This window comes from Peromyscus leucopus, chromosome 11 (genome assembly GCF_004664715.2).
Source record: "Peromyscus leucopus breed LL Stock chromosome 11, UCI_PerLeu_2.1, whole genome shotgun sequence".
NCBI lineage: Eukaryota > Metazoa > Chordata > Mammalia > Rodentia > Cricetidae > Peromyscus > Peromyscus leucopus.
The window spans coordinates 25,407,615-25,431,773 of NC_051072.1; the positions used below are offsets into that span (position 1 = coordinate 25,407,615).

General features: G+C 43.2%; 1 protein-coding gene across 2 annotated transcripts in view; it reads left to right on the plus strand.

Annotated features, from left to right (window-relative positions):
• The first annotated feature begins 904 nt into the window (after positions 1-904).
• Egflam (EGF like, fibronectin type III and laminin G domains) overlaps positions 905-24,159 on the plus strand; it is a 181,296-nt gene continuing 158,041 nt past the window's right edge. For both annotated transcript variants that reach the window (XM_037209404.1, XM_037209405.1), the window contains exon 1: positions 905-1,303. In XM_037209404.1, the coding sequence (XP_037065299.1) occupies positions 1,207-1,303 (97 nt within the window). In that variant the 5' untranslated portion in view covers positions 905-1,206. The remainder of the gene's footprint in view (positions 1,304-24,159) is intronic.

The following is a 24,159-nucleotide window of genomic DNA, read 5'->3' on the forward strand; positions in this document are numbered from 1 at the left end:
CCATCTGTGGGGCGCTTCCGAGGGCCTTTGATCTTTCCCTGGGATCTGCGAGGGCTCCTTTTCCTTTTTAGTGCATTCCTCTTAGTTTATTTATTCTATCTGCTTTCAGGAAGCCCGGAGGTCAGAACGCCAGTTTTACGCTGGAGCTGGCACCCTTTTGGGCAGTACTGGAAACTCCAACCAGGCCGCGCATTTCTGGAGGGGAGAAAGGTCTATCCTCAGCTGGGGAGCTACGTGCTGGCCCCCTCCTTGTTTCTTATTCCCAATCCCAGCCTGACCTGCAAACGCCCCTTTACAGAGGACCTTCCCTGACAGAAACCGGCGGGGAGTTGCAGGATTAGCTGGGAGTTGGATCTCCTTCCCTGAAGGGTCCAAAGTTGCCATCCACCACCATGAAGGACCTGTTCCCCAGGCACCAGTCCCTAATCTTCATTTAGCCTTTGCCTCTGAGTGGCCTAGCCTCAGCTCTCCATCTGTGCGCCTTAAATCCCATTTATCTTCTTAGCACCCCAGACTTGGTCCGCCCCGCTCCCCCCCCCCGTCCCCACTTGCAAATTACAGCCCTCCCTTGGGCTTCCTCTGGAGCTCCAGACAGAGTCGAGTAACCTTTGAGGTGTTAGGAAAAGTGATTTAAACTGGGTGCAAGAGACACAGAGGGGCGTGGGGAAAGAAGGGTCCTGCCAGCGGAACCGAGGCACCCCAAGAGTTCAGGGTCAGGACCAGCCGAGGACCCTGAGCCCTCAGTCTGAGTCAACGAACTCCCGCGGAGTGTCGAAGTCGGTCCCACCCAGGCCCCCAATCTAGGTCACCCACGGGGAAGGGCTGAGCTGGGGGCTGTCTGCTCCGGAGGTGGGCGAGGAGTGAATTGATTCAGACCCTGCCCCTCGCTCTTCCACTAGATTGTAATTCCATCTCTGGCGGGTCGAGCCGCCCTCCCTCCGGCGGGCCAGTGCGTCCCTCCCCTCGGCCTCCAGCGTCCACTCCCCAGCCCCGAAAAGCCCTGCAGCCGAGAGAGCCCGCTTCACTCCAGCACGCCAGGCTCCCAGCTGCTGCCTTGCCTCCTCGGACTCCCGAGGGGCTCCTGATTCAGCTCCCTGGGCTCCCCGCCTTCTCATCCGCGCGCCACTGGCGTCCCACGTCCCCCAGGAGACGCCTTTCCCGCGCGCCCGGACTTGGTGAAACTTTGCAGACACCGTCGTCGGTGAGATGGATTTAACCCCAACCTTCTTGCTCCGTTTCTTGCTCCTGCCTGCAGCCTCCCACTCAACGCCGTGTCACTCCGAGCCGCTCTGCGAAAAATCAGGTAAAGCTCTCAGTGCGCTCCGAGCATGGTGCCCGAGCACCCCGGTCCTGGCCTTTGGTGGGTACAAGAGCAGACAGCTCCACACTGCTCTCACGGCTGACCGGCGTGGGCTCAGCCCGCGTAGGCTGTGTTCAGTGCTCAGCCGAAGGTGAGCCTCGCCCTCTCCTAGCTCAGGCGGTTCCAGGGAGATGGTTTTAAAAAAGAAACAAACCAATCTGTTTTCCGGAGCTAGCAGCGGTGGTGGCTCTGTATGGGACCACAGACTGCTAAAAGTTGGGGGCAGCGATCGCCCTGTCTCGGTTACTGAGGGCTGAGAGAGCGCAGAGGACTTCAACAGCTCCTCCTGCTTCTTTGAACATCTTATTGGTTTATACTGCTAAGCCCAGCCATTTCCTGTTTGAGTGTCTGAAGTTTGCCTGGAGCTCCCCTTCCTGGCTCCGGTCCTGTCCAAGCACTGGGTAGGACCTGCGCTTGCTTTCTGTTTTAGGGATACTCTTGCACCCTGGGCCATTTGTGCAGAAAGGAGCCCTCAGTGGTTTAACCTGATCTTGTTTAGAACTCCTGCTGGCTCTGCTGTTCAAACAAAGATGTATGAGCTATAGGCTAGCAAATACAAAGCATTGGAGAGAATGTGAAGCCACAAAAAACTAGCATTTCCTCTAGGTAAAAAGTATGTTTTTTAAATCTACATTGATTTGGTTTGTGTCACGAGGGAAAGTAGAACATTCTAAACAATAAAGTTCCAAACATTGCTTCCGAATAACGATTTTTAGTCTTTGTTGGCCAGGACCATATTTAGAATTGTGAAAAAAAAATCTGCTTTTTCTTAGCTTACTTTGCAAGTGGGGTTGTCTTATGGGATTAATTATGTCTTCTGAACAATGGAAAACAATCTAACTATCTGGATCCAGCCTGCAAAACCTCACAGAAAGTGGAGTCCCCCTTCACAATGTTTCTACAAGAAAGAGGCAAACCAGGAAAAATTATCGGAGTGCAAAGAAAATAATCTTGGCAGTCTCCCACTGAGCTGCTTAAATATATCTATAGGAAGTCGTAGGACTGTTGCCTTTTATCCTAGGAGATATCTCAGTCTTCAGGCTGCGTCTGTGGTCACCTGTATCCCCTTACCTGACTTGAAATTTAGGAACATTCTCAGTGTCCACACCACACTGGGACTGGGAACAAACCTCTCTGCACACTGTCCAGTTCATTTGGGAGGCAAGAGCAGCCAGCCAAGGTAGTTTCACATTAAACTGTCTTCTCGAATCTTCATACACCTCCCAGCATTTCAATATGAGGCTCCTTTGAACTTCTTTCCTTCAGAAAACTACACCATGCTCACTCGCATTCTGCAGGTTTTCTGCACACGAAACCACCTAGCTGCGTGTTTGACTAGCTCATGCCTACATCCATGGCTCTTAGCCTGACTGACATATGCAAGGACCCCTAAGGGTAAACTTCAAGCCGTTTAAGTAGGGTGTAAAAATTATTGCACAAAGGCCCACTGTATACAATTGCACACGTTGTGCCCCATTTGCCCCTTTATTTCCTAAATTTTATCATTCCTCTCCAAAATATGTTTTTCTGCCTGGTTCACTCAGATATTCATGTCACCAATGTATCATGTTGGCTTCTTTGCTTTCCTTGAAGTATGGATGGGGGTGATTTTGAAAAACTTCCTTTTAAATGTTCTTGGCCCCACCAAGGTAGAAGGGATATTTAGACTAACTCTAGCCTAGAAGAAGCTTTTTTTTTTTTTTAATTACTTCATAATTTTATCCAGACAATGGCTTTCAGGTTGAAAAGCTGCTTGGGTGAAAAATGACAGCTACTTCATAAAACTTCAGGGGAATTTTCCTTGTAGGCTCATTTACATCCCATGGAAAGACTAGTTTTTGATCCGTAAAATTGGTCCAGATTAAAAACTGAATGTGCCCCAGTCGGCTCAGATGTGAACAGCAAGAGAGCTCATTTGTAATCTCCCCCAGATACCAGCAAATCCTGCTCCGATCCATATGGGAGTGACTTTGTACCTTGTTTCCCTCCATAGAAATTGGCTTGTGTGCAGCGCTTGGATGGTGGTGTGGCCATCATGCAGGCATTCCAAAGCGGTCTGTTTTGTTTATCTATTCCTCTTTACTCTTTTGATAAGTACAGTTTAGTTAAGAAGTCTTGGATTCTAATTAACCCGAAGGCTGCCTCCCTTCTTTTAGAAGAGATAAGTAGAAAAGAACACCTTGCCCCCTCACCCCAAGGTGCAGCACCTTCTGGCATTGAGCATTAGGAAAGAAAGCTCCACAGATGCCAAGACTCACAGGAGCTGCCACAGCAGTACTCCAAGGAAGTCAAATTAAATAATAATAAGTGACACTAATTAAGTGCTTGTTACACTGTTCTGAGAAGTGATTTCTGTAACCAAGCCAGCAGCCTTGTGGCTTTGTTTCGCTGAGGGGAAACAGTGGCTTAGAGAGAACTCAATATCTCTCTTACCGGAGGCCACACAGAGGCGAAGTGGTGGAATGGGAATTTAGGCTCCGGTATTGGCACCACATCTCAGTCCTCGGCTGTCTTGTTTGTAGAACTATGTATGTAGCCTTGGGTGTTTTCAAGGCTGAGTTCTCCAGGACAGGGCCCTTCAACCTAGGTGGAGGGCCTGGCCTTGCTGTTCTGTGTGGGAGAACCTGTGTGACCTATGGAACATGATGACATGGCCCTCGAGTAAAATAGTACCTAGACTACTGATGTGGTACAGGAAGATACTATCCCCCTGCCTCACATGTAAAGCATGTACATAGCCTTACAGAGGAATGAGCTAATGAGCTGCTGCTTGCTTTCTTTTGTTTAGACTCTGGGTATTAATAATGTGGGGCCAGAAGGTCACTGGAGCCCCTTGGGGTTAGGACAGTGAGAAGGTGGAGGGCCCTATGTCTATACCACCTTAACACACCACCCCACAGGCCTCCAAGGTGTGTAAGCACAATGTGCTGGAAAGGCTTCACTCCTGTTCTGCTACAAATTGGAAGCAAGTGAAAACTCCTCATTTGGCAATGGGGCTGAGAGGGACTGAGTGATTTGTCCGAGTTGACACCAAAAGTGAACTGAGTTAGTGTGAAGACCCCCAACACTGAGACTGTAGCCTCTGCTTCTGTCTTCTCAGCAGGAATTTGGGGGAGGGGCAGGGAGGTCACACAACTGTGGGACAAGCAGGGAAGAAACCACCCAGATCCACAGCAGACTGTAATGCTGGCCTTCATTATGAAGATCATTTCTAGGTAGCTCCATTGAGATGAAGACATTTAGAAAATTCTTCCTTTCAGGAAGTAGTGATAAGTTCTAACAAACATATTCAGTAATGAAACCCTCCACCATTCAACCTCAGCCAGCAATAACCACCTAAGGGTCTGTATTCTCCCTCATCACCAAGGAGCACCTGCCTATGAAACTAGCTCCCCTCCTGCAGGCCTTGGTTTTGAAATATATGAAATATTTTCTTTGCTCAAGAATATAATCTGTGTTCCTTATATTTTGGTTGTGAGCCTAGCCTTTAACAGCTGAGCTATCCCTCAGCCCATAATCTGTGTTCCTTAGTAAAAGACCTACCCCTTTACAGTCCTGGCAACTGATGATCTGATTTCTGTCCTATAGTTTCAATTCTTCCAGAACATCATGCTTTGTGTAGGCTTTCTCATATCCAGCACAACTTTTAAGATCAATCCCTTACAGTGTACTTATCATGGTTGTTCTCTGTTAGTGGTTAGTAGTAGTCTTCTGTACAGTTTTAGATGACCACACTTAACTGTTCACTAGGGAATGACTTTTTTAGTGTTTTCAGCTTCAGGCTCTGGTGAATGAGGCTCCTGTATGCAGCCTTATATGTGTCTCTGGGTGGATACTCTTATTTCTCTTCGTAAGGAGCTGAATGAGATCCCTGCTCCCAGAAAACACTAGATTGTTTTTCAGAGTGATTTTGCTGTTTCACATTCCTAGGAGCAATGTATGGAAATTCCACTCATCCTGGATTCCCTACAGCATTGGTACCTGTTCTAGTTTTGTTTCTATAGCTATGAGGGGGAAAAAAAAAACCCCAAACCAAACCTGACAAAAAGAAAATTAGGGAGGAAGGGTTTAGCCCAAAATTACAAGTTGTTGTCCATTACGGGAAGTGACAGGAATTTGAAGCAGCCAATTGTGTCATGTGTAGTCAAGAGCAAAGAGAAATAAATACACGAGTGCTCGCTTGCTCGCTTGCTTGCTTGTGCTCAGTGATTTCTCTGCTCTTAGACGGTCATGATCCCTCTGACTAGAGAATGATGCCGCCCACAGTGGGCTGGCTTTCCTACATCAACCCATTTAAGATAATTCCCACAGGCCAATTCAATGTTGACAATCCCTTGCTAATACTTTCTTCCCAGGTCATTCTAGCTGTGTCAAATTGAAAATTGAAGCTAACAATCAATGCACAATTGCTTCTTTGCCGTGTCTCTGTTTTTGTTTTGTTTCAGGTATTCTTTTTTTTTGGGGGGGGGGGGGGGGGGTTGGTTTTTTCCAGACAAGTTTCTCTGTGTAGTTTTGGTGCCTGTCCTGGCTCTTACTCTGTAGACCAGGCTGGCCTTGAACTCACAGAGATCTGCCTGGCTCTGCCTCCCGAGTGTGGGGATTAAAGGCGTGTGCCACCACTACCTGGACTTGTTTCAGGTATTCTAATAGATGAACAATGATATATCTCGTTATATTTTAATTTTTGTTTCCTTTATGACTAACGATATTGAACATTTGTCATGAATCATTTGCCTCTCAAATGTCTTTGCATCTTTTGACTTTTTCTGGAAAAAAATTGTGGTATTTGTTTTGTTACTGGATTTTTTAAAGCATTCTTTGTACATTTTGAGTGCAGTCTTTTATGCAGTCCAGACATTTGTTTCGAAAGCACCAGCTTCCCAGGTACAATTTGCTGGTTTTTATGCATGTGTGTGTGCCCAGGAGTGTGTGGGTGGGTATGCATGTAGAGGCCAGAGGACAACCTGGAATCTCATTCTTCTAAACCCTATCTACCTCTTTTGACAAAGGGCCTCACGTTGGCCTGGAGCTAACCAATTAGGCTGGACTTGCTGGCCAGGGAAACTCAAGGATACCCCTGTCTCTTTCTCCACAGCATTGAGATTACAAGTACATATCACCATGCCCAGAGGTTTTAGATGGATTCTAGAGTTTGAATTAGGATCCTCAGGCTTGCGAGGCAAACACTTTACTGACTAAACTGTCTCTTCAGCCCTTTCTTTTTGTTTTCTTAATGATATCTTTCAAAAAAGAAGAAAACTTGAATTTGGACGGGTCCGACTCATCTCTTTGTTATGATTATTCCTTTTAGGACAACTTAATCCATGATTATGAAAGTGTTCTTCCTTATCTAGAAGATTTTAAGCTTCCTTTAGTTCTACAAGTTATTTTGAACTACCTTTTTCCATGAAGTGCGATTTTTATTTATTTATTTATTTATTTTTTATTTTTATTTATTTTTTATTTTTCTAGATGGGTCTCTCTCTACATAGCCCTGGCTGTACTGGAACTCAGTAGACCAGGCTGGCCTGTAACTCATAAAGATCTGTCTGCCTCTTCCTTCTGAGTGCTGGGATTAAAGTGTGTGCCACCATGCCAGGCCATGAGGTGTGATGTTTAAATCAAGGTTTCTTTTCTGATTTGTGGATGTGCTGTACGGCCTTGATTATACAGGTTCTATGCCTGGTGGTCACAGTGGCGGTGGGTTATGGCTTAACAGATTGCTATGCCTGCTCACAGAAGCTGGTGCCATTCAGGCCTGCTCACATCCTCTTGCAGCAGATCAGGGTGAGTCTGCTATCTCTCTGCAGGATCTGACAATGTGGCTCTTAGGGATGCCTCTGCCATGGACATCATGTCTGTTGCCTGGTGCCAAGAGTCAGGATAGGTATACTGGGGCTTGAAGATTTATGGATTAGATAGAGGCCATACTCCCAATCCTAGGGTGTGAAGTTGTTCTTTATTGATACAAAATGCATGGCGTTATTAAATCTGGCCAAAGTATGCAGGAAAGAGAGAGCACATGGGTCCTGCTTTCCTTGCTGACCTGTGTCCTTTTTGCCTGAGGTCCCAAGGCCAGTGGGAGAAGGTAAAGCCGGGGTTCAGGGCTCAAAATTTTCCTGGAGGAGCTGGCATTTTCCGCTTTCTTCGGTACTTCTCCATCCATATAATTAGATTAAAATGAAGATCTAGGGAAATTAATAAAGAGAAAACAAAAATCCTGGAGGAGGAGAGTTAGCTCTCAGGCAAGTACCTCTTTGGTGGGTGAAGAATCCAGGTCCCTCAGGGTGGTTTCTGCCACTGCTGAATAACACCAAAGGCAAGGCATCAGGGATTGTCCTGGCATACTTCCCAAACACCACCCTCACCAAGTTCTCAAGAGACTGGCAATATTTTTACTTAGAAACTTCTAGACCTTTCCCAAAGTATGTGATTTGGAGGCCTCGTCTCTTCTGGATGCCCCCACCTCCAATTTCCTTTTACTAGCCAACTCTATTTCATCACAGTGAAGTTGCATTGGTTCTTGGGGGAAAACGACTGAGCATACAAATCCCCCTCTGTGTGTATGGGTAGATGGACAATAGATTGATAGATAGTAATATATAGGGATATATCATATGCATACATATGTGTGCTCTCATGCATGTGTAAAATCTAGTAGTTCCTAGCTAGTAATGCTCCATGAACTTCAGGAATCATGGCAGAAGAACCTCTGACTCGTCACCATGTTCGCCTCCTTTTCCACAGATTGATCTGTCATCTCTAATAACTACACTTGTTTCTATTTGCTTTTGTCTGTCTTTCTCTCCCTCCCTCCATGACTGTGATGATCAAAGCAAAGGAAAGAGTCAAGGTCAAGGTAGATGTGTAGATGTGGTTTAACGCAAGGCAGTACTTTCCCTGGAGTGACTGATTTGGCCAGAAAGAAACCAATTGAAGATATATCTATATCTATCTATCTAAGAGCTAAGAGTTTAATAACCTTAGAATTCCTTAGGGAGTAGTAGTCTATAGATTTTCTTCTGTTCTCTCATCCCCAGTGTGTTAATGTGGCCTGAAAGTATCCAGCGATTCCAAGCTGGATTTATGAAGCCATAGTCCCATGTGTCTGAGGGTTATAGTGGACCTTAGCATCCACATGGTTTGTCCTGTGAATGTCTTGTATTCCCATGTCTCACTCAGTGGGATAAGTAGGTTTATACTATTTTCCAGATAAATGGATGAAAGATATATTTTTGTTTGTTTTGTTAATTAAGTGAAAACAGGACTCACGTAACTCAGGCTTCCTCCAGCTCCCAATTTCTGTGACTCTGGGTGTGTACCACCACACCTGGCCTCATGGCATCTTGATGGAAGCTGAGTGCTTGAACTGGCTAAGCCCCTGCCTCTTAAGGACCCCTGTATGTCAGGCTGCGCGTACTGGGAATTGCCTATAGATTCTGACAGGAAAAGAAAGGAAATATAGATAGCAGAGCCTAAGGTGAAAATTGTAGGGAACCTCAAACCTGTTTTTGAGCCCACTGCTTGTGGACCTCCATTTTGAAGAAGGACCCAAAGTGTGGCTTCTATCTCCTGACATAAACCAGCAGATACAGTCTCCATGCTGAACTGTTGATTGAAGAGGGGAGTCCCAGGTGCAAAAATTACAAACACGGCCAGCAGAGGGCGTACTTCCAGAGCCGGCCCGTCTCAGGCCTTAGGTGGGAGCCTATAGAAGTCCGCAACCATGCAGTAAGAATTTTTAGAGAACATCCCAGGCATCCGTCTTTGAAGCAAGAACTTCAGGAGAGTTGATCACAAGTGACTCACAGTCTACACGTGGAGAATTTGGGCTCCTCCTCTGCCTCCGCTTCTTCATACCCCTGCCCCTGCTACACCACAGTTATCTGTTTATCTCTTCCACATGAAACTGTGCCAGCTAGCAGCAGCATTTGGGCAGGTATACATTAAATTACGCAACTGTGTATAGACTCCGTGGGATTTCTGGAGGTTAGCTGGGGGATTTGCTCTCTCCTTTCTTCTCTGGTTGCTGTTGTTAATGTTATGTTTTAGAGACGGGGTCTACCTTGATAGACAGCCCAGGTTAACTCTAAAGAGGTAATCCTCCCGCTTCAGGCTCCTGAGTGACTTGTGGACTTAAGGTGCATGAATGACAGCTTTCTGGAGCCCAGCCATCCACACCCTCTTTCCCTACTTGTCCACTGAGGGATAACTGTGTGTGTAGAAACCCTGCGGAAAGACTAACAGCCACACCTCATTCCACATAGCTAATCCTCACCCTCCATTCTTCTCTTACCCCTGTGAGGCTGGTTCATTTAGCTTGCATGGGTGGCTCCTGGCTGAGCGGGCCTGTACACACTTCAATATTTCAGCAAATTTGGGGCCAAGCTCAGCTTTCTTGTTGGTTATTTGGTGACATTTGGAAAATTATGTAAGCTATGCAACCGTTCCCTAGTTTCCTTTATCTGCAATTAATAAATGAGTACATAATAATGTTAAGGAAAGTACCTACCTTCTAGGCTTGCTCAGAGGATTAATGAGGCAGTGCGTGTACCAAAGCATTAGATAGGACTGACTGATGATTACAGGCAAAACTGAAGAAACTTTTAAACTGGATTAGATGGAAAAAACTTGAAAGATTGTATATGCATATGTATTTACAGGTATCCCAATAAACTCGAGCATTATGTTATCATTTCTTTTTTATCCTTTTCTATACATGTTAATGTATCATTGCATGTGATTTAATCTGTAGTGACTTATAAACATTTCAGATGTTTTTATAAATAATTTAAAAAATTGTTCAGCCTCATACCTTGATTTTATGTTTGGAAAATTAGGCTGCCAAGAGCATGTGTTTCCTTCAAATGAACGACCTCTGTAAAACAGTATAACCCTTGGGCGATGCTTGGATTTTACCTGGTAACAATTTCGGGTGAAGTTCTACAGAATAAAGGAAGGGAAGCTGTTTCTGAAAGAATATTCTCGTGTTTGATCTGTGGCAGGAGTCAGCACAAGTCTGAATGAAGTCAGGCACTAAGAGATGGCGCAGGTCTTAAGCACTGCTTAGCGGTGACCCAGACAGGTAGCCCAGGCCCGTGAACTTCCTGTAATGATTTTTTTCCATTTCCTTGACTATGAGAAGTCCTCACTTCCCCCAGGTAACCTCACAGCTACCTTACTTTGAAAAATCAAAATAAGTAAAGCAGGCCAGTGCCTTGGAAGAGCTGAAGTACTGTGTCAGGCAGGGTAAGATATGCCACGCTGAACATCCATATCCAAACTCTGAAACCCCAAATCCAAACCTTCTTAGGTACTCACATAGCGCCTCAAATGGAAAAACCCACTGATGACTGGATATGTAAAATTTAGTTCCCTGCACAAAATTATTTAGAATATTCCATAAATTACCTTTATGCTCTGCGTATAAAACAGTCGTAAAACATAAATGTTTTGTGGTTTGACTTGGATCTCATCCCCAGCAAGTATCATTATACGTATGCAAATATTCCTGAACCTGGAAAAAAGTCCAAACCCCTCTCGTTCCAAATCAATTTGTCTAAAGGAAATTTGCCTGCTTCAGCTAAGAGCAGTTGCAGGAACCACTGGTACTTCAGCCAGGCCTGGCCAGCCTGGCCCTTCCCATAGCTCTGCTCTCCTCTGGTTTTATTTCTAACTCTCCCTTCTCACTCCCCTAATGACACTTGAAATGTGTTTCTTATCTGACTCGGCAAATACTGAGCAATTTCAATTTTAACACTCGCGTTTGCTGACAGGGCACCCCCAAAATCCTGAATTAGTTTTAATACAACGTTAATGCTATTTATTTTTCCTGGTGCAATAAGTTTATATTAGCCTTTTAACAGTTTACACTGTGCAAAAGGAGTCGTATCAGCAGGCACTTTTCTGTAACATCTGGGCAGTTGGCAACATAATACTTAAATATAACCTGCATTTAAAGCCTTCCTTGGACAGATGGCTAATTTTATTGATCTAATCTTACACTTAGGAGTAGGTCCCATGATCCTTTGCTCGTAATTCTTGGAGTGAGCAGAGAAATAAATAAGATGGCCGGTGGTTGTGAATTAGGAGGCTGTTTCATGTCTGTGATTTATCTTTTAAATACTTCCATGTAAACAGTGGCGGTATGAATTGCTTGACTCTCTACCCTAAGGGAGTTTAGAGAATGCTCGCCATAACCCAGGTGGGAAGGCAGCACTCAGGGATACGAGTTTACATCTGTTCTCACCTCTTGGTGACAGTGTCATAGCATGGTTAAATGTGGAACATTGCCTCTGCCTTAGGCAGGCATCAATGCCCCTGGGCTTGTGAGTTAGCATTTGAGCAATTTTAATATGAAGTCCACTCTCAAAGAGAGCTGCAGAAGTAAATTCACGCAAGAAACTGTGTGTGTGGTGGTGCATGCCTGTGTCCTAGGACTTGGGAGGTGAAAGCAGGAGGCTTGTAAATTCCAGGCCACCGTGGAAAACCAAGCAAACAAACAGACAAAACCAAACATCACAACAACAAACCCAAATTCACACGGAAGGGTTTGTGAATCCGTGTTAGATGTGTTTTCGTTAGTGAGATATATGACTGGCTAAGAAGTTTGTACGTGTCCCTCTGATTTAATCCAGCAAGTCCAGTTCAGTGTTTTCTTCGTGTGACAGCAAACTCATTTGTCCGCTCTAGGTTAGTGTGTCCTATTGTTAGAATAGTGATGTGTCTGTTGCAGCACAAGCAAGTAGGTGCTTGTATTCATCAGGCCAATTAACATCAACCGCTGGAGGAACAGCTCTAAAGTTTGGTTCATTTTCCACTTATTCAAAGTCCAATGTGTGTTTTACTGGTTGGCTGTTCCTTCTGGACAACTCTCTTGTGTGTGGTGACCCGAGATCTTATCGTTCTTTCTTGTAAGGCAGACCTCTTCAAGACAGACCTCCAAGGAGGGAAGTGAAGAGCATGAAGGTTTGTGGGAGAGGTTTTATGTGTCAGAACAGACCACAGTCACATAGCCCCAACTGAACTGCAAGGGGCCCAGGAAATGCATTTTAGGTGTATACATTGGAAGAACCTGAACCTGGGACAGTAGTTGTCTCTGATGCACTATTTTGAAGTTTCTTAAAGGACCAAGAAGAGGTGTTACTAAATGTTTAGAAACAGGTCATCTACAGTTTTTGTGTCTTTTTACCCCTGGATGAATTTGACCTGGAGTGTACTTTCATTGTAGTGTACAACCTTGCTTGAAAAGCAGGTGCTTACTGTTTAAGGCCATGTGTTGTTACTATATCAGAGTGAATGAAGAGAAGAGTAGCCAAGGATGGGCACTTATGAAGAAAAGAGTAGCCGAGGACAGATATTTATGAAGAAAAGAGTAGCCGAGGATGGGTACTTATGAAGAGAAGAGTAGCCGAGGATAGATACTTACAAAGAAAAGAGTAGCCAAGGACGGGTACTTACGAAGAAAAGAGTAGCCAAGGATGGGTACTTGCGAAGAAAGAGGTTCATTTGGACTTGTGGTCCTGATCTGAGATCATAGGCTGCACCTGGTGATAACTTTGCTGGTAAGAATCCTGAGGTGGTGCCAAGAGGACCCGGGGCATAAAGAAGGGAGAGTCTGTGTATGTATCCTTGTCTCTCTTTTTATAAAGGCACAGTACCTAGGTATAAATGCTCTACTCCATCAGCCTTATCTAATCCTAATCACCTCCCAAAGGCCCCAGTTCTAAGCACTGTACTCAGATTAAATGTCCACCCTCTTCTCACAGTGGGGATTAAATTTCAACACATGTTACCTAGGGAGATGCAGGCCGATCATGTCCAAACTATGGGAGTTACCATCTGTCCTATTTGTCAGAAGCCACAGCAATATAAGGAAAGACCTTAAAAGCCAAACAATCCAATTGACTTGATCAGTTTGGAACAAGGCCCAAAATATGTAGAGAACTACATTAACCAGGGCATATTAGTGCCCCTCCATTGTGGTTGAACTCTGACAGTTCCTGAAGCTACAATGATTTGATTTCCAGAATGGAAATACTTAGTTCATCTAGGTGTTCAACTAGCTTCCTTTGCACCCTCATAGCTGGTTCAGAGGAAACCTGACTCCAGGGGCATGCTACGGGCTCCCCATCAATCATGTGGCATAAAACCTACTACCTTCCTCTGGTATCCCAAAACTTTTCAAGCTAAGTGAATATATGCTGTATGTTACTACATGTTCTTACATTTTACAAGAAGTAATAGTAATCCCTTTACAGTAGTAACCTCTGATTAGTGTGCTGGTTCTCAGCCTTCCTAATTCTGTGACTATTTAATACAGTTCCTCAGGTTGTAGTCACTCCCAATCATAAAACGATTTTCGTTGCTACTTCATATCTATAATTTTGTTACTGGTATGAATCGTATTGTAAATATCTGTGTTTTCTGATGGTCTTTGGAGATCACGACTCATGGATTGAGAAAAACTGAATTAGAGCATGGATTTCTGGGGCTGGAGAGATACTTCAGAGGGTGTCTTAGGCTTTCTTTTGCTGTGAAGAGACACCATGACCACAATTGTAGACTGAAGTTTCTCAGTACTGCCTATTCCCATCTGGGTAGCAACTGTTTTTTTATAAAATAATCACTCAGAGGCTTAATATTAATTACAACTGTTTGGTCTATTTATCTCTATATCACCATGTATCTCATGGCTTTACCTGTGTTTCTATTACTTCTTGTTTCCCTAGCAGCTCACAGCATCTCCCCGACTCTGCCTTTCTTCTTCCTGTATCTCTCGGATTTCCCGCCTGTCTATATCCATAGGCCAAAATAGCTTCTTTATTAACCAGTCACAGCAACAAATATTCACAGTGTACAGAAAGACATTTTTTTTAAAAGGAAAACATTTAATTGGGGTGGCTCACAGTTTCAGAGGTTTAGACCCTTGTCATCATGACAGGACATGGCAGCGTGCCGACAGACATGGTACCTAAGAAGGAGCTGAGAGTCCTACATTCTGATCTGCAGGCAACAATAAGTGAGCCATGTCACAGGCCATCGCTTGAGCATAAATGAGACCTCAAAGCCAGCCTCATAGTCACACACTTCTTCCATCAATGCCACACCTACTCCAATACAACCACATCTCATAATAGTGCTGCTCCCTTTGGGAACCATTTTCTTCCAAACCACCACAGAGGGTAAAGTTCTTGCCACAAAAGCATGAGGAATTACCAAGAACCCATGTTTAAAAATCTGCATGTGGTGGCATGCACTTCCAATTCCAGCACTGGAGAGATAAAGACAGGAGCCTCTGTGGGACTTGCTGGCCAGCTAGTGTAGCCTAATTGGTGAACCTGAGGTTCCTGGAGTCCATCTCTGGCACCCACACACATGCACACATTCATTTATGCACATGTATACACATAAGTAAAAGATAAATAAAATAAACAAACAAATGGTACTCAAATGTATAAACTAAAATAAAAAAGTGAATAAAATAATAAAATAAATAAACAAATGAATGGTACTAAAGTATACAGACTAAAATTTTAGCCGCTCCATCCACCACTTTCCTAGAAGCTCCTCTATTTGTGTTCCATCACAAAAAGAATTCTTGAGGGTGGACAATTTATTCAGTAAGATGCTTCTTAAAATATGACAATCACCCTGTTCTGACAAGGATGAAGACAGTGTGGCTAGACCCTAGTGAGCATAAATTCACAGGTTTGTTTGAATGACTTTCCTGAGCACACCCATAAAGATGATTTCCTTATGGCTTTGCCATCTTCATCCCATCAGGGCAGATGACTTAGAAGTAGGGAGATGTCATAGCCAAGACATGAACCTAGGCTGGCCAACGGTCTAGCCCTATTGCTTCTGGTCAGCCCAGAGGTGGATCTGTACCCGACAGACAAAGTAACAGTGAAACTCTTGGCAGCAGACTTGAGTCTCACTCTGTTGGATGGCTTGCTATTTCATAGACTTATTTGCTTTCCTAGTGTTGAATGTTATCCTCATATTGGTCTGACCTTGGAATAGCTCTCCTTTACATTGCCCCTGGAGAGATCTCACCAGTGAGATTTCCTCTTCATCCAGTCTTCTTTGAAGAGGCTGTGTGCATGCCATGGACACTCTGTTATGTTTTCAGGTAGCTGGTGTGCAGAAGACAGCTCCTGAATCCTCTGGCTGTCTCTGATAGGAGAAATTTTGGTGTCTCAGAGACCACCCAGATAACTACCTAGCTTTGAAGTTTCTCATCCCTCAAATATTCAGCCACCTTCTTTGATAGTTAGAAATGGTTGAGTCTACCAAGGTTGAATATGTTACATCTTATCATTCAAGTGCCAGGGCTTTCTCTGATGTTCTGAGGGTTTCTAATTGATGCCATGAAATAAATAAACCATTAGGTTATTTAATGGCTATTCTAAAGTAATGATTAATAAGCTCCAGTTACAACCCATATGCAGAACACAGAGAATTTATAGAGATTCCATTTGAAATCCAGCTTCAACCTCCACTGTTGTCTGATTCCAGATGGGTAACTCATTTTTCCATTCTTTATGTTTCTCATCTAAAATTTAAACTTTATAATACCTAGAATAAGGTTATTTAGATAAGCCTATAAAATACCTAAACATTTGGTGCTCATTAATTAGGTTCATTATGCTGTATAGAGTTTATATAGTAGCAGAGATGGTAGTTGTTTCATATTGACACAATCTCAGACTCAGATGACATTGACGTAACTATGTAAATGAGCTTAGGAGCCCATGAAAATGCAAATGAAAGAATTCCATTGCCTTAAAGTCACATCGCAGATTTTTAGAATATATGCCCTCAAATGATGAATTTTGATGTCTAGATTAGTTGTAAAGTTCATGTCCTTGACAAAGACCCAAAATCAGAGTCAAATAAAAATAGTCAATGTTCCTTTGGGGCTTTGTGTAAGATCAGGAAGAAAGGATCGGGCCACTATAGTAGCAATAGATTTTCGTATGTAAACTATCAAAAAGGGGGCTATTTGAAGTTAAAATAGTTTCTTGAAGTTCCTTAGCTACCTTTTCCATCATTCTATCAACAGAATATATTTAAAATATGCTCTTTACTTTTGAGAAATTATTTCATCTTTATTTATCTACATGGGTGCACACTTGTGTGCAGGTGTCTGCAGAGACCAGAAGGTGTCAGATCCCCTGGAGCTGTAGATGGCTGCGAGCTTTCCAACACGGATTCTGGGACCCAAATTCTGGTCCTCTGGAAGAATAGCATGCACTCTTAACGATTTGAATCTCTGGCCCAAAAGTGCTTTGTCTATGGTAAATGCTGTCTCTAGACTGTCCTGAAACTTACGATGCAGCTAAGAATGGCCTTGAATTTCTGATCCCTCTCCCTCCTCCTTAGTGCTGGGGTTACTGGCATATAACCCCAGGCTCAGTTTTGGTTTTCTCTCCTCATATTTGATTTGACAGTATTATGTCAAAATAACTTTTTCTAAATCCAGTTCTGGTCCTGCAACTCTTGTATTTAATGTTTTGTTTTGTTTTCAGTGCCCCTCAGCCTTCTAGACACTAACACTGGACACTCCAGGCTTGTGATAACGTGGCCTTTATTTTCCTGTCTCCTCGCTGAATTCAGTTCACAGCCTATTCTCCAGCTAAGCTAGATTGCTTGTTATGTTAGAGACCCGCTCCTCATTTTCCAGTGCTGAATGCTGTCCACATGTTGGTCTGACTCTTAAAATATCTCTCCCTCGTCTCTGCCCAAGCAAATACCTTTGAAGTATGACTCAATTGTTCCTTGCCTGAGCGTTTTCATATAAAACCCCCTAGGCAGAAGCTGGCCCTCTGGCCTCCCGTTCTGCCTGGCATTTTGGCTGTGGTGGTCTTTTGCTTTTGGTGTACTTGAGTTATATCTCCTATTCCTAACTTTGTCAAGAAAAGCATCCTAATTTCTCTGCGTTTGCCTCTCCTCCATCGCCTGATGGAGTGTCTTGAGTGAGGCTGGCCCCTCAACCGACAGCTGTGAGATGGGAAACAACAGCCTCATTCTGGGCAAATGCGTTTTCACATCGTGTGATTAATTTGGTCCCTCTCGCCGCTCCCAAACTCATTTCCTACCTCAAGTGCAATACAGAAAAGGTGTCACCTCCGTGTGCTAACGTTGTTGCTCAACCTGTGCAGACATTTGGAAACCCACGCTTCAGTGTGATTTAGAGAAGGGAATGCCCCCGGGGAGTCTGTCTGCAGCAGCAGGTAATTTAAATCCCACCTCTGCCGGCTGCAGGGCTGTTGGTGTGCCAGAGTTTTAAGGAGACTTTGATTGAGTCTAAACTGTGAACGGCATCTCTGTTGCTACCCGGAGACAGGTCTGGTCTGAAATAACCTGTGGGACTCAGACTCACCTCACATGCTCTTCAGAGGCTAAGAAGCCAAGGCAGAGCCATGTCCTTAGACATCAGAGGACAGTGGGTTAGGAAGGGCAAAAATACCCATCTGCCTTTAAAACCAGAGGAAAATGAGCCTCTCAAGGGAATGGAATGATGGAAAAGGTCAAGTTGCTGGAGATGGGCTAAAACTAGTCAGTCTACCATAATGAAGTCTGACCACAAGGTCGTGAGGAAACAGTACCCCAGTTTTTCCACATTCACCTTCAGTTTTATTGTGCTGAACCTGGCTTACTTCCAAAGATCAATTCTGCCAACCCTGGAAAGCAAAATGGCCCAAAGCTGGAATTTTTGCAAAGGTGTTTTTCATTGTCTGTCTTCTGAGGACTAACAAGCCTTCTGAAATGAATGCTTCTGGGCAGCCTGACTGAAAGCACCCAATCGATTGACCAAGTAACGGACATCTTAATCTATCTGTGTATCAAGAAATATATGAGGATGTACACTCACACATGTGTAATGGAGAGTTAAAAAATGAGTCACATTACGGTTGAGATTAGGAATGAACGACACAAATGATTTGGTGATAGAAGAAAATGTGTTGATGTCTGAAACTGACTTTGAAATACACTAGGTTTCCTGACAGACTGTTGGACAGATAGTAAAATATTGATGTAGAGTCCTAGTGGTGTGTAGCACAAATTTTTAGAAGGTCTTATTAATAAAAACAAACCTGGAGCCAGGTATTGGGGTGAACGCTGCAAGATCAGAGAAACAGAACCAGCCACAGCTAACCTCACCTCGCCAATCCCTCAGCTGGTCTTGTTTCCTCAGACTGGAAGCCTCTGAGTCCTCATCCAGAATTAATCTCATCTGAAATGCTACTCAAAAGCCTAAAAGCTTAACCAGCTCTAGTTCGTGGTCCTCATGCCTTATATACCTTTCTGCTTTCTGCCATCACTTCCTGAGATTAAAGGCTCACTTCCTGGGATTAAAGGCCTGAGTCACCATGCCTGGCTATTTCCAGTGTGGCTTTGAACTCACAGGGATCCAGATGGATCTCTGCCTCTGGAATGCTAGGATTCAAGGCGTGTGCTGCCACTGCCTAACCTCTATGTTTAATATTATGGATGTTTTGTTCTCTGACCCCAGGTAAGTTTATTAGGGAGCACAATATTTTGGAGAACACAATATCACCACAGTGGTGAGTATATACATGTTCCCTCTAAAATTCTTTCACTTTTCCTTACATTTGAATATTTTCATGATAAGTGGATGGAAAAGGTGAAATAAGGCAACAAGCAGGTATACATTTTTTTTTTAACCATAAAAGTGAGGTTCTAACATGGTTGGCTCTGCACACCGATGTTTTTTCCTTTGTGGGTGTGTGGTGCATCCCTATGTATGACTTCATGTAGATGTGTACATTTTAAGTGTCTTCCTCAACTGCTCTCAACCTTATTTTTTGAGACTTGGTCACTCAGTGTACCTAGAGCTCACTGATTTGACTAGATTGGCTGGCCAGCAAGTTCTGGGCACCCTCCTGTTCCTGCTTCTCCACTGCTAGGATTACAGGGATGTGCCACCAGGCCTGGCTTTTTACATGACTGCCGGAGATCCAAACTCAGGCCCTCAGGCTTCCCTTTAGAGCACCGATTCATCTCCCAGCCACAGGCTTCTGACTTCTCTCTTGTGCCCCATTCTTTGTCAGGATGCCCCCCAGCTCTCCTCTGTCCTGCCCTGTGCTCCGTTGGGCCAACTCCCTGGACTGTACCTGAGAAGAGGTGAAGGGAGCCTGGGGAGACCCCTCCCCTGCTTCCTCACTGACTTGGAACTGTTCAACTGGCTGCAGCTGGGTTTTCCTAAAAATTGGAGCTCCTGCCATTCCATGGCCCAACTGCAGTGAACTCCAGAGACACCATTTTCTGTATTGTGTGTTCAGCCCTGTGGGTAGGTAGTAACGGCACCACACTGGTGTGATCTCTGCATGCATACGCATCCTAGACTTCCTTAAAGCTGTTCATGCCTCTATATTTTAATTAAGTAGTCTCTTAATTAAAATCTTTTAAAATATTAAGTGAATTCTTCTTCCTGCTGGGACCTTCATTGATACCACTGATACCCGTATTTTGTAATAAACGCCTTCTTTCTGCTATGTTCCTTCCAGGGTATACCCACAGGGCTCTGATTTGTGTGTAGCTAACATTTACAACTCTCCGAGGAGCAGATGTGATTTAGTGGGAGGCTGGCTGCCTGAAACCCATGCAGTAACTATCAGTTAAATGGAAACTTTCGTCTTTGGAGATTGGGCTTGTCGGCTGGGTGAGGTCTGATGACCACTTGGACCGGAGCTGGGCATGACACACCTGTGGCCGTGAGGGGCTAAGAACTGGTTTCAGTGGTCTCAAGGATTCTCCATAGAAATTCTATCAGTGAGTTCTAGAGATCTCTGTACATCCTTGGGCCTATGGGATTCAATACGTATCTCACAATTAAACATTGGTTAAAAGAGTAGATCTTATGTTAGGTATTCTTATCATGATAAAATAAAAACGAAAAAATTAAGAAATTGCTCTTGTTACATATAATTTGCTAAGTTTTGATGAATGTAGAATTAAAAGTTAAATGAGGCATTTTTTTTTTATCTGATATTACCAGATAAATTACAGGGTTGAATTTGAATTTCACACAGACCACACATGTGCTGAATCAAATAAATAATTTTTAGTGTAGATGTTCCCAAATATTCTGTGTGGCATACTTAGACCATAAAAGGTAATTGTTTGTCTGGTGCTGAAATTTAACTTGACATTCTGTGCTTCTACTTGTTAAATATGGCACTGTAGCAATGGAGTGACCACAGGAGGGTGTCACATGGCTCCGTCTCAGTCTTGGTGCCCCTGGTGCCCAGGAGTAGTGTCTTGTGTCTCTAGTAGATGTGACCTAGTGGAACTTGAATCTGAGTCCCATCAGCTGCTTTCCAACTAGGAGAAATGGGACCAGGAAAAGGGGTTCACTATTAAAGAATTAGGGATTTTCCGTGAAGAGGGGCCAGAAATAGGTTACATCTAATACACTACACCTGCTTAAAAAAAAAAAAAAAAGATCATTTACTGTTGACTTTATTTCAGTAAAACAGCTGGAAGTTTTTCTAAGCACTCAGAGGCATCTGGCCACATGTGAATTGAAGGGAAGATAATTCTTTACCTCTTAGGAAAGTCTCCAGACCAACCTGGGTGCTGAGAGGACAGCAAGTTTGGTGTATGTCCCCTACACTCCCCCCCCCCCACACTTTTGGCTCAACAAAAGTAAGATTTTCACTATTCCCATGTTATATATATATATATATATATATATATATATATATATATATATATAAATTAAAAATTTTCTGTTCTGATTTTTTGGCTATAGATGGTTTTTATAGAATTGATAGAATTGAACAGGCTTGTTAGTCAAACTCAGGAAGAATGTATTAGTTCACACCATTGTCTTTGATGAGATTCAGCAAAGACTGGATGTCAGAGGAAGAATTGAATGAGAATAGCTTGTTTGAAAAGTGCAAAGAAAATAAACAAGGGAGCCGAGGGAGGGACAGGAAGTGAGGGGGGCTTTCAAGGAAGGTAGAAGAGAGACATGGAGTGAGTGGGAATCTCTTATCAAGTAATCTGGACATGGGATGACTGAGTTAAAATTCATGGAAAAAAAAATCTAGAACATGACCCAGTTATGATAACCAAGAGGCAGGGATCTGGGATATTCAGACTGGCCCTGCCAGACACTGAAGGAGGGCTGCTGGAGCAGGGGCACTGATTCCTCAGCATTGCCTTTCTTTGGCTTATGTGCAGAGCAGGTGTCTGTGTCTTTTGAGAACGCCCTCGGGCAAATGCTGCAGACCCTGGTAGCTAGAAATGTCCAAAGAGCTATAAAGTGGTGAAGCCAGAAGGGTTGTGACAAGTGCAGCAGGAGTAGCCTTAATAATTTCACCAATATTCCGCCACACCACTAACTGGCTAGTTCAGCTTGGAAGTGCAGGACTGAAAGCCATTTACCATCGTGATAGAAGTCACCTCCCCCGTCCTGCATCACATGAAATTACTATAGTTATATATTGTTGATCCCTCGTATTTGTGGTTTTACCTTCAGAGTTCCAGGCCCCACTGTCTGCATCTGTCCAAAAATAGTAAATGGAAAACTCCAGGCATGAGCCATTTGTTAGGTTTTTAAAGTGCCTGCTGCTCGGGAAATGAATCATCCCCTGTCCAGTGTTTCCATGCTGTGTACACTACCTGCCCATTAGCCATTTAATAATTCATCTCATATTATTAGATCATCTATCTCAAGACCACAGTGTTCGTGTTCAGGCAACCCCTATTTCACTGAATAATGTCTCCCAACTGCAGGAGTAGTTAGGTTGGCAGCTTTTATACAGCAGATTATTAAAAATTATTCCATTTTGTTATTACTCTTGCATCATCCCTAATTTAAAAATTTATTCTTTATTATAGATGGTTTTATATATATAAATATTCAGTATAAATATAATATATTTATTTATATAATATAATATAATAAATATATTATATATAAATAAATATATAAATATTCATCATATAAATAATGAATAAATAAATTATATATATATATATATAAAATGGATTACTTACTTTAAAATGTCTATAATGTCAAGCATCTACCAAAAGAGACTTTAATGTTTGGGAACTCCAAATTCTGAATCCTGAGTTCTAAGTTTCACCATGATTTTGAAGAGAGAAAGATATCTGCACCATGGTACAAAACACAGCTCTTTTATTGAACCACCTGTTCTCTAGGTGAACTCTTGGGGTTTTAGATTGGAGAACTACCATCGACATCCACTGAAACAAAAAAACATTTCATTCATTTGTTCTTTGGCCAGTAGGTTTCAGTTTTCATTACTTAAGTCATGTCTGGTTGAGAAGCTGGTTCATAAATCATTGATTGCTATAATGGGTAAGAATTCACCTTTGGATTTAAAGGTTCACCTTCACAAAACACTAACGACTAACTTTTATACAGTGCTTGCTGTGTGCCAGACAATGACAGTCACAGTACAGCCTCAGAAGGCTGGATTATAGGACCCTTGGACTTTAGCAGGAAGAGGGAATTTAGGGTGACTGTGTTCTATAAAAGATCTATCATTTGTCTAAGGCCGTGATGCTAGCATGGGTGGACTCTGCTCTAGGACCCCAGTTGGCTGACCCTTGGTCTGTTGCTCTGTCTACAGCTAGATCTACCTGTAGGACTTTATGATGGAGAATGAATGTGTGAATTCTACGTTTATTGAATCTTTCTTCACTTCAGGATTTAGTCTTTACTTATGTATGTAGAGCTAATAAACCACTAACTCAGGCTCCTATAATAGCTTTACACCTGGAGAAACAGCCTGTGTAAAGATTGTCTCCACTTCCAGTTCCGTCAGACTGCCTTCATGGCCACCCCTTGTAAGCTCTGAACTACAGGTTTGTGAAAGACTCAAACTTCTAAACCATGGAGACATGCAGTTGGAGAGGCAGGTGTGTCAGGTACAAATGAGAAGTGTGTTCTCCTTGGAGTTATCTGCATAGTATACTCTAAAATAAGACACCTGCAAAAGGGACATTTGTGTCATAGGACTGTGGAAGTGGCTTAGTTAATCACTTGGCTTGCTTCTCATTGTTGTGGATAACCTTGGGGAGGAATTAATTCATCTTGACAAGGTTCCAGAAATGTTTTTAAAAACACAATTGCAGTCACCTTTCTCAGAGCATTATCCTGTGTTAACACAAGTCCTTTAGAACCAAGGTTAGCAACAGTTTTAGTCAAGGGTCAGACAATAAATATATTATTGATTACTATTTCTATCTATTGAATCTGTAGTACAACTACTCATCTCTGTCCATTGTAGAGCAGAAGCAGCCATAGGCCATATGTAAATAGGTGTGTGCTACTGCTGTTTCAATAAAACTTTATTTACAAAAAGAAGGCAAGGGCCAGATCTGACCTATGAGCTGTAGTTTGTAGACCCCTGCTGCAGAAGGCAGGGAATCTGTCAGTACTATGTGTTCAGGTGGCAGTTCAGAAGGCCTGTCACCTTTGTTTGCTCCTTTAACAGTGTTAATTCATCAGTAATCTAAGTAACACCTTCTTTTCCTGCTGAAAGACTCATTTCCTGACAAATAGTTTAATTTAGTTCTCAAACATCAACAAAGACTAAGTTGTTACAATGGTTAGGGTATGTGGTAGACATTAGGGCAAGTGCAGGGAGTTAGCTTTATATACTTGTAGAGGGTCTACTGTAAATACAAATAATCTTGAGAAGTTTATGATATCCATCCATCAAAAAAAAGTATAGCATTAGATAGGACTGCTAGCAATGAATGACTACATCCAACATATACATAGACTGGCT